Source organism: Fukomys damarensis, unplaced genomic scaffold (genome assembly GCF_012274545.1).
Source record: "Fukomys damarensis isolate Sample0158 unplaced genomic scaffold, DMR_v1.0_HiC HiC_scaffold_32, whole genome shotgun sequence".
Taxonomy (NCBI): domain Eukaryota; kingdom Metazoa; phylum Chordata; class Mammalia; order Rodentia; family Bathyergidae; genus Fukomys; species Fukomys damarensis.
In genome coordinates this window covers 31,671,941-31,682,970 of record NW_022900944.1, presented here as the reverse complement: position 1 = coordinate 31,682,970, position 11,030 = coordinate 31,671,941, and the positions used below count along the sequence as shown (strand labels likewise).

Here is an 11,030-nt window from a genome sequence, read left to right as displayed (position 1 = left end):
CGGAAGCCGGACGCGGCTCAGTTGTGGTCACGTGAGGAACTTGTGCGTCACCTGACGCACTTGACAGCCCTTTGCGGACGCCGAGTCAGCTGATTGTTGGAGTTGCGTTACGTGCCGGCTGGTCTGGGGCTCTCCAGTCTCGTCTCCCCTGCTGCAGCCATGTCGTTCTTCCCGGAGCTATACTTCAACGTAGACAATGGCTACTTGGAGGGACTGGTGCGCGGCCTGAAGGCCGGGGTGCTCAGCCAGGCCGACTACCTCAACCTGGTGCAGTGCGAGACTCTTGAGGGTGAGCCGTGGGCCGGGACTGAGGGGCCTTGAATAATCAATGTGGAACCCACCCCGGGCCTGGAATCCGGAAGCAGTGTCAGGGTGGTCTTGAGGGGCCTGAGAGGCCTCACTGGGAAAGCCGAGCTGCGTACGTGTGTACGGGAAGGGGATTCACCCTAGAGCTGCGGCTCGGCGCCTGTCCAGAGTTAAGCAAGGCTAAAACTGTAGTGGTTCTTCTCTACTTGGACCGCCTCTTACCCCTGTTGTGCTCGTCACGTAGGAAGGAGAGTGTCTCTTGGGAGTGGTTGTGGCAGCTATGAAGGTACCCTTACAAGCCTCTTTACCCTGACGTAGCCTGAGCTGTGCCATGGCAACGTTTAGGAAAGCTAAGCGCCCCCCCCCCAATAATTGTCTTCTCTTTGACATGCGGGCTGATCATTCCTGGCAAATTGTTTAGCCTTGTTTGCGAAGGATTCCTCCCAAACTGTACCGCTGGCTGGCTGGGTTTCCTAAGGAGTTTGGAAGAGCAAAGGGGTGCCTCTTCATACACAAGTATTTGGGTAAAATTAAACTCCTCACCCGGCGATGGGAAGGGGGCACTGCTGTTGGAAGTAGAATTCTTACACAAGAGTAGCTCCAAAGTGAGATTGACACCCTCAGGCACAGCTGCAACAGATTCACTGAGCGCTGTCCCTGTTACCCTAGGGTGAGGTTCCCATCCCTGATCTCCAAGTTGTATCTCTGAGAAAGGTACTTATTACTGGAGGTGGAAGATAGCCAGATGGTTTACCCACTGGAGAAAATTTTTAAATAAAAAACTTCAGAGGTTAAGTCTTGGCGGCGCTGGCCTGTAATCTCAGCCATTCGGGAAGCTGAGGCAGGAGAGTGGCAAGTTGGAGACTAGCCTGGACAATTTAGGGAGACTGTCTCAAAATTAGAAGGGCTAGGGATGTAGCTCCGTGGTAGAGCAGTTGTCTAGTACACAAGGTCCTGGATTAAATTCCCAGTAAAGTAAAATAATTGTAGATTTCATGATTTAAATATAAATCTGCAAGAAAAGTTGTTCACCTTTCTTGAATAGAGTTGAAGAAGAAAAGAATTCTTCAAGATGCCTGGTACTTAATGTGAGTTTTGTGGACTAAGACAAATAATGTCTTTATTTGTTAAATCTAAAGGTGAACAACATTGATGGTCAACTGGCATTCATTTGGCTTCTCTTCTGGGTTTCCTTACTCCTGCGGCTGCTCACTTCCTGTAGAAATTCTAGGGGCACGTGGTTCCCATCTGCCTTCATCTTTCATAAACAAGTTAAGCCATTCTTCCTGCAACATTTCTCAGCACATGGACCCCTTTGTGGAACAGTGTACAGACCGTTGGCTAGGCATTCAGTAATCCCTTGCTCTTTCACATGTAGTCCTGTCCTTCTCACATATCACCCCCCAGCAGGTGGTGGACATGGTGTCATGGAACTTTGAATCAGGCAAACCTGAGTTTGAATCCTAACCATGCCAATTACTGAATTACTTTAGACCAGTTATTTTTTTCTCTTTTGGGAACTGGGGATCGAACTCAGCACCTTGTGCTTGCCAGGCAACGTGGCACCACTGAGCTACATCCCTGGCCCCCTAGACAAGTTATTTAACACTTCCAGGCCTTGAGTTCTGCATCTTATATATAATAGTGCCTGCTTCATAAAGATTGTGAGATATCAGCAAGCTACTGTAGGTAAAACAGCACCAAGAAGACAGTCTGCAAGGACAAAATAAGCACTCTGAGCATTTGCCCATGTTTTCCATTTTATTTCACCTGCTGTTTGCTCTGCTTCCTTGTACCCATGAAGCAGTCACTGTACCACTGCATCTTAGAAACTCCCTGTGGTCATGTTAGAGTAGAATGTTGTTCTAGTCTAGACTACGCTGGCATTTGTTAGTACTACTTTGCAAGTGACAAAGAATTTAGGATTTTTTTTTTGGTAGGACCAGGGAATTGAAATCAGGACCTGGCGCTTGTGAGGTAGGCAGTGACACCACTGAGCTAAATCCCCAGCCCTAGAATTTGGGATTCTTGAGATCTTGTCACTGGAGATGCTCAGGACTTTCAAGAGCTGAGAATAAACAGAAGCAGATCAGCAACCACATTTGTCCTCCAGAGAAAAGCCTTCCTTGCTTCTGAAGGTGTTATCAGAGGGCTGGCCTCCAGACCACTGTTACTGGGTATTTTTTGCCTCTTCATCTCCAGGATACATGAGAAGAAAGGTGGGAAGGGGAGACCAAGAAGCCCTGTGGTTCCTAGAGAGATCTTTAGGTGTGTGCTGGGGTGATAGATTTTCTAGTAACATGTTTCAGGTGTTGGACAGTTTGTAGAAGGAATAGGGCATCGGGCAGAGAGTGTTATTTTTTGTTTGTTTTGTGGTACCGGGGATCGAACTCAGGACCTTTGCTTGTGAGGCAGGGTTGTGCCACTGAGCTAAATCCCCAGCCCTGAGTGTGTGTTTCTTTCTTTCTTTCTTTTTTTTTTGAAGAGGCAAGTATAGCATCCTAGTCTTCCTTCCTGGGTTCCACTTTAGCCGGGCACCTGTCCACTGACTGCTGTCTTTTGCTAGAATTCTCTCTCTGAGCAGTCTGTCTCTGAAGCCCATGAAGCCCTCAGTGTACATTTTGCTCAGTTGTCTCTCTCTTTATTTTTTTAAAAGCTTTTTTTTTTTTGTACCGGGGATCAAACTCGGGTCCTTGTGCTTGTAAGGCAGGCAGTGGAACCACTGAGCTAAAACCCCAGCCCTCAGTTGTCTCTTTAAAACCCTGGAAAGGCCATTCCCCTTTGATGAACCGAGGGGACATAGCTGGGTGATCACACAGGCTTTCTACAGTGCTGAGATTTTTCTGGGTATATTGAATTTCTAGGAGCTGGGTCCTGTACTAAGAATTTGGGGGAAATCCTTAGGTGGATTGAGATGTATGAAGAAAAATCATAGAGTATTACTTTAATTCACCAATTTTATGCCAATAGGGACTGACATTTTTTTTTTCATTTGTTTGTTTTTTTTGTTTTTGAGACAGGGTCTTGCTGTGTAGTCCAGGCTGGTTTTGAATTTGCTAAGTAACTCAGGCTGGCTTGAACTCTTAGTGATCATCCAGCCTCAGCCATAATTACAGGTGTGCACCACCACACCCAGGTGAGGTACTTGGTTGAATGATATTCTCTTGAGTTTCATAGTCTGGGTTGGATGTCAGCAGGATGGGGAAGACATTAATAGAAAGGTACAATACAGTAGTATTTACAAATGTGGGCTTGCTTTCTCATGGCACTGTGGCCATAAATGAGGTAAGCAACCTTTCACTCCTAACTTTTCATTATCTATGAAGTGATGCTAATAACAGAATTTACCTTTTGGGGGGTTGTGGTAGTTAAGTAAGATAATCCACATAAAGCGCTGCATCAGTCCGTTTTCTGTTGCCAGTAACATAATACCGCAGACGGAGTGACTTATATAAAAAGGAGGTTTATATTAACTCATAGTTCTGTGGTGGTGGTCTTGCTGTCAGAGCCCTGAGGTGGTGATGGGCATTACATAGCAAGAGACAGGCAACATGGGTATGTGTGTGTGTGTGTGTGTGTATGCATATATATTGCATCTATATATGCCCATATATATATAGATAGATAGATAGATAGATAAGATAGATACCTACATGGGTATCTATATAAGCTTATATACCATATAGGTATCTATCTATCTATATATATAGGTAGCTATCTATCTATCTATATATAGGTATCTATCTATATATATATATATATGAGCATATATATAGGTATATATACCGATATATACATATATGATTAATCCTAATAATATGCCAAAGACTCCCCCTCTGAGCACTGTAGTCAGATTGTTTCCATTCTTTTAATGTCTCACAATGGCAATTAAATTCTAACATGTGAATCCTTGAGGAAGACTGAAACCATCCCCAAATCATAACAAGTCTATAGCACAAACTTGGCACAGAGTAAGTTCCCAATGTGTTAGCCCCTATTGTTACTATTAAGTGAAAAAAATTAAATGTGAAGGGCATTGTCTGTGAGATAGTAAAGAAGTGTTAGAGTTTAAAAAAATTTTGTTAGTATTTATTTATGGCAGTACTGGAAATTGAACCGAGAGGTATCCCCTCCCCCACTTTTTATTCCTTTTGAGAGAAGGTCTTGCTAAGTTGCTATCTTGTGACTGGGCTCTAACTTGTGATCCTCCTGCCTCAGCCTCCTAGAGTGCTGAAATTACATGTGTGTGCCACCATGCCTGGTTGAGAATCTTCTTTCAAGAGCATGGCTGGTTAAGGCCCTGCCAAGAAGGAGCCATTCATCTAGAGAGCTGGTGGAGGGTGGGGAGAGCATTTCGGATAGAGTTCTGCTTGTGAATGTGGAAATATAGTTGGGCCATTCAAAGGGACCAAAAGGAGCCCCAGGTGGTAGAATGTTGAAATGAGAGTACAGATCTTTTGGAAAGCCACTCTTCGTCTAAAAAAAATTAGCCAGAACCCAGGGAAGGAAGCCCCTGGCTCCTTAGCAGTGGGTATGAAGGCAGAGGCAGCAGTGGTGAAGAATCTCACCTTCCACAGAGGCCTGAAGAATTGGAGTTGTAGGATGTGACTAAGTGAATGTGTTACAGACTCTGAGGAGCATATGTAGTGCTGCTTTCATATTCAAGTGTGTGTTTGCTCATTTAAGAAACACTTCCTCCTGAATTTTAGCTCAATAAGACCCTGTAGTACTTTGGACCTACAGAACTGTAAGATTAAAAAAAAAAACAAAAAGGTCTCCATTGCTTTGGCACTACATTTGTGATAATTTGTTACAACAACAGCAAGTGAATACAGTTGCCTGCATTCTCAGAGTGGTTTCATCTATGTGACAACTAAGATGGTCCTGTTAGATGCTTGTATGGTACTTACACTGTGGGCAATGTAGAAAAGAGGCCTTCTTTTCAGCTTTCATTACTTCCTAATAAGGAAGACAGTTGGCCTTGCGGGGAAGAGGACAGGAATTTATGATTGAAAGACCAACAAATGAAGGAAGAATTGCATACAAAGAAATCAGTAGGCTGTGGTGGGGGGGCATCTTCAAAGTTGTTGATGTTTAAGAGGAAAGATAGAACTTACACATGAAATAAACAGAATCCAATTAAATGCCAAAACATCTGTTACATATAAAGTATATAAGGAAAAAAATAGTGTTGACCCAAAATGTTAATGAAATATGTAAAATAAGAAAATTTAAAGTGGATCTTGAAGATTGTGTGGGAAGAGGATGCAATAGAAATGTATGAGGTCTTCTAGTTAGAGGTCACAATAAGATCATGGCCATTGCCGGGCATGGTGGCGCACGCCTGTAATCCCAGCACTCGGGAGGCTAAGGCAGGAGGACAGCTGTGAGTTCAAGACCAGCCTGGGCTACATAGTGAGTTCCAGGTCAGTCTTAACTACATAGTGAGATCCTGTCTCAAAAAAAAAAAAAAAAAAAATCATGGCCATCATGGAAAATGTGAAGAAACAAGATGACTTTGAATAGATGGGGACTTTATTACATATGACAAGGAAGGAGGAATTGAAGAAGGCATCAAGGTATTAAAGTTTCAAAACATTGTCTATAAGTATTTAAGAAATTATTATAATGAAATTAAAATATTTTAATAAAGTAAAGATGTATGAACTAGAGCCGGGGATTTAGCTCAGTGGTTCTGCCGCCTGCCTTGCAAGCACAAGGACCCAAGTTCGAGCCCCAGTACCAAAAAACAAACAAACAAACAAGCAAAAAAACAAGATGAACTTTACAACTTCACTGTATATTAAAGTTAGAAAATACCAAAAGAAAAAAGAAATGCTTTCCGAAGGTCTACTTTGCCCAGCATACTGGGCCTCATCCAAAAGCCAGGTAGGTATGTATTTCAGGCATTAACCATAGTTTTGAACCTGAACTCTCAGCCTACACTCAGTCTAAAAGCATTGCTGTTAATTTTCCTGTTTGGCTGCTAGAAATTCAGAGGTACATCAGGCTCCAGATCCGCCCTCCAAAGTTTATTTTTTATTCTTTAAAACTTTTTATGGATATCGCAATATAAAGCATAATACAGTGAGCCCATAAATTATAATCACCAAAGTATAGCAATGAACAATTCTCGTTATTACAGAAATTATCAGTCATTTTAATAATAGCTCTACTTGAGTTGGGGGCATAGTCCTTGTCTAATACTCCTGAGACTGTGGGTTCCATCTGTAGCACTACCCCCTTCCTACCCCCTGACCCCTGCCAAAAAGCCAAAAAGAGCTCTGTTTATCCCGACTCCCAGTTTTATTTGTTAGGTATTCAGGACTGAACCTTGGAAGCACTGAGTCTTCCCTGCTTCCTGCTCCTCCCTCCAGTCCCTCTTGCACTCCTCCTCTCTTCTCCCTTCCTCCCCCTCTCTCCCTCCTCTTCCTCTCTCCCTCTTTCCCCTTTTTCCTTTTTCTCTTCTTCTCTCTCCCTTGTCCCTTTTCACCTCCCTTCTCCTCCCTTTCCCCCTCTCTTCTCCTTTTCCCTTTCCCCACTTCTCCCCCTCTCCCCCTGTCCCCTCTCTCCACTCTCTCCGCTAGTTCCCTTTTCTCCCTTCCTTGCTTTCCCCTTCTTTAGTTTTGAGGCAGAGTCTTGTTAAGTCCTGCATCCTACCTCAGCCTGCTGGGAGTAGCTGGAATTTTAGGTATGCACCACCATCCCTGGCTTTCTCAAATTATTTTGAAGTAAATCTCAGCATGTTATTTCAGCAACTCTGGATAAGGTGATGACTATTTAAAAAATAACCTCAACATTTTAATTTTATTTGTTTATTTTCGGTATGGGGAATTGAACTCAGGACCTTGCTCTTGCCAGGTAGGTACAACGCCTATTCTTGCTTTAAAGAAGCCCTAGTAAGTTGTTAATGCAATCACATATCCATTGTGTGTCCAGATTTCTCTGACCACCCCCTTTCTATAGTACTAGGGATCAGTCCCAGGGTTTTTGCACTGAACTACAATCCCCAGTCCTTTTTTATTTTTTATTTTGAGACAGGGTCTTCATAGATCACTAAATTGCCTAGGATCAACTTGACTTGTGATCCTCTTGCTTTAGCCTCCCAGAGTGCTGGGATTATAGGGTAAGTGCTACCATACCCAGCCTTAAGTTTTTGTTGGTTTTTTTTTGTTTGTTTGTTTGTTTGTTTTTGTTTTTGTTTTTGTTTTTTGAGACAGGGTCTCACTATGTAGTTGATACTAACCTGGAACTCACTGTGTAGCCCAGGCTGGTCTTGAACTCACAGCAATCCTCCTGCCTAAGCCTCCCGAATGCTGGGATTACAGGTATGCACCACCACGCCCGGCCAGCTTTAAGTTTTTAAAATATGATTTGTTTCAATTAGGATCTAAATATGTTCCATACATCTCAATTTGTTGTTCTCTCAACTATTTTAATATATGTTAGTATTTTTCATTTATTTATTTGGGGTTTTTGTTTGTTTGTTCTTTTTTTATGAGACAGGGTCTTGCTATGTAGTTCAGGCTGGCCTTGTATCCTGAGCTTGCCTTGAACTCACAGCAGTCTTGCCTCAGCCGTACAAGTGGTGCAATTACAGGTGTGCACCACCGTGCTCAGGTTTTTTTTTTTTTTTATTTAGTTAGTAAAATTGTATCATTTGAGTAAAAGGTTTTCCTATCTTCAGTTTTATTGATTACATTCCTGCCATGCAATTTACATGTTCCTTTGACCCTTATTTTTCTCTTCTTTGAGCTGGATATCTTGTAGATACTCTACTATTAAGCTACATTCTCAGGCCCTTTCTGTGGTTTTCCCTGTAGATTAATAGTTAGATGTAGAGGCTTGATGATATTCTGTCTCAATTCATATTTTTTTTAAAAAAATAACAGGCAATGTTTGTACTTTGGGAGGCACCTAATACCTAGGTTCTCTTTTTGTGCTCTAAGAAATCACTGGCATTTATTGACTGGAACTATATTTCATTTAAGTATTACAAAGTGGTGATATTCTAATTCTGTTTCCTTTTGCAGTTGCTAGCTTTAATACCACACCTGGAAACTTTCAGCATTCAATTACTGTATTTGGTCACCCTGATGTATAGTCTATATAGGAGAGACTAGGATAGTTGCTTTTTCCCCTTATTTATCAGCTTTTAAAATCAGTTGAGTCAGGTATGGAGGTGACATCTGTCATCCCAGCACTTGGGAGGCTGCGGCAGGAGGATCGCCAGGAGTTCAAGGCCAGGCTGGGCTACATAATGAGTTCAGGCCAGCCTGAACTGCATGAGACCCTATCTCAAAAAACAGAAACCAAAAAATAAAAAATGAAATAATTAGTTGGTTTTCACGTATCATCCAGATGACCAATGAGATTTAGTTGTTTAGTATCTAACACACTAGTAGACTTTAATATATTTTTTAGGCTTCACTTACCTTATTTTTTTGTTTGTTTGTTTTTGTTTTTTTGAGATAGGGTCTTACTATGTAGTTGAAATTGATTTGGAACTCACTATGTAGCCCAGGCTGATCCCGAACTCACAGTGATCCTCCTGCCTCAGCCTCCCAAGTGCTGGGATTATAGGCGTGTGCCACCACACCTGGCTCAGTTACCTTATTGATACTTTTATTGTCTCTTAGAGCAGTTTATTTAGTTAGCTACCAAGCCTTTTTGACCCAACTAGGTAGCCTTTTAGAGCTTTTTTGCTATCTGGAATGCCATTATATTCTAATTATATAAAAATTCCCCTATCAACACAGTTATTACTTATGTCAAGAGACCTGGGTTTTTAAATTTCTAAAATGATATTTAGAGACCGTAGTTTGAGTCCTAGGACTTCTCCTTGCTATTGGGATGATTATTGTTATATATTTTCTCCATGAATAGTTTAGCTATCTTCTCAGAAACTTGAAGAATACAGAAAAGCAAATGGCTTGCTAAATTACACAGTTGTACTCTGCTGATGAGTATAAGTATGCCAGTTTCCTAATCTAGAATGTTGGCTTTACCTGATACTGGACTAGTCAAGATGACAACTGCCTATTTTATTTTATTTTTGAAACAAGGTCTCATTATGCAGGCTGTTGGTATAGTTGGTTAAGAATTTGTCAATTTTATTTAATCTTTCAAAGAACCAACTCTTCAAATCATTGATTCTTTGTATTGTTTTCTTAATTTCCATTGCATTAATTTCTGCACTGATCTTTACAGTTTCCTCCCTTGTATAAACTTTGGGCCTGACTTGCTCTTCTTTTTATAGAAGTGTGAAGTTCAACATTAGGTTGTTTATTTGTGCTTGCTGTATTTTTCTGATATGAGAACTCATTGCTGTAAATTTTCCTCATAGGTCTGCTTTCATTGTATCCCATAAGTTCTGGTATGTTGTATTGGTATTATCATTTAATTGTAGAAACTGTCTAATTTCATCTGTGATCCCAATGATTGTTCAGGAGGGTGTTATTTAACTTTCATGTGTTTATGAAGTTTTTCTGATTTCTTTTGCCATTGGTTTTCAATTTCATTGCACTATGGTCAGATAATATACATGGATAATTTCAATTCCTTTGCATTTACTTAAGCATGTTCTATGAGCTAGTATGTGGTCTGTTTTGGAGAATGTCCTGTGTGCACTGAGAAGAATGTGTATTCTGATGTTCTGGAGTGGAACAGTCTGTAGACATTTACTAAGTCTATTTGTTCAAAAGTTTGGTTCAGTTCTGATATTTCTTTGTTGATTTTTTTTTTTTTGTTTAGTTGATCTCTCTGTGACAGTGAGATATTGAGGTCCCCCATTACAATCATATTGTTGTTTATTTGATTTGGCATGCCTCGTAATATTTGTTTTATACAGTTTGGTGCACTGGTATTTGGTACATATATATTTATTATGGTTATCTCTTTCTTTTGGATTGTTCCCTTTACAAGGATGTAATGACCTTCATTGTCTCTCAATCAGTCTTAGCTTGAAATCCACTTTGTCTGACAATAGAATAGCTACCTCTGCTTTTTTCCAGGTTCTTGTTGCATGGAGTATTGCTTTCCATCCTTTGACTTTCAGTCTACAAATTTCTTTTAGAATTAAATGTGTTTCTTGTATGCACCGTATTGTTGGATCTTGCTTCGTGATCCATTCCGCCAGTCTTTTGACTGGCGAATTGAGAACACTTACATTGATGGTTATAATTGATATGTATTAACTTGTCCTTGTCATCTTATTTTCCTGTTTTTGGTCCCCCCCCTTTTAATTACTTGCCTTGCCTGTTGGATTAATTCTGTTGAGTTGTCCATGGAGTTGTAGTCCTCATTATCTCTAGAATGTCCTTCAGAACACTTTGGAGTTCTGACATGGTGGTCATGCATTTCTTCAGGTGTTCTTTGTCATGGAAGTGTTTTATTTCTCCATCAATTTTGAAAAATAGTTTGGCGGGATACATCAATCTGGGATGGAGGTTATTTTCTTTTAGGGCTTGAAATACTTCACTACAAGCTCTCCTTGACATAAGAGTTTGTGTTGAGAAGTCTGCTGTGATTTTGAAGAGCTTTCCTGTATATGTGATTTGTTTCTTTTCTCTAATAGCTTTTATTTTATTTTTTACTTTTTTGGTACCAGGGATCGAATTTGGGACCTTGTACTTGCGAGGCAGGTGGTGGAAACATTGAGCTAAATCCCCAGCCCTCTAATAGCTTTTTTTTTTTTTTTTTTTTTTTTTTAACAGTTTCCCTTT

General features: G+C 40.9%; 1 protein-coding gene across 2 annotated transcripts in view; it reads left to right on the top strand.

Annotated features, from left to right (window-relative positions):
- Nucleotides 1–43: 43 nt before the first annotated feature.
- Atp6v0d1 (ATPase H+ transporting V0 subunit d1) overlaps nt 44–11,030 on the top strand; it is a 58,128-nt gene continuing 47,141 nt past the window's right edge. The window contains exon 1 of one of the 2 annotated variants that reach the window (XM_010612238.3): nt 44–289. In XM_010612238.3, the coding sequence (XP_010610540.1) occupies nt 160–289 (130 nt within the window). In that variant the 5' untranslated portion in view covers nt 44–159. The remainder of the gene's footprint in view (nt 290–11,030) is intronic. The other variant, XM_010612237.3, reaches the window with a different exon arrangement.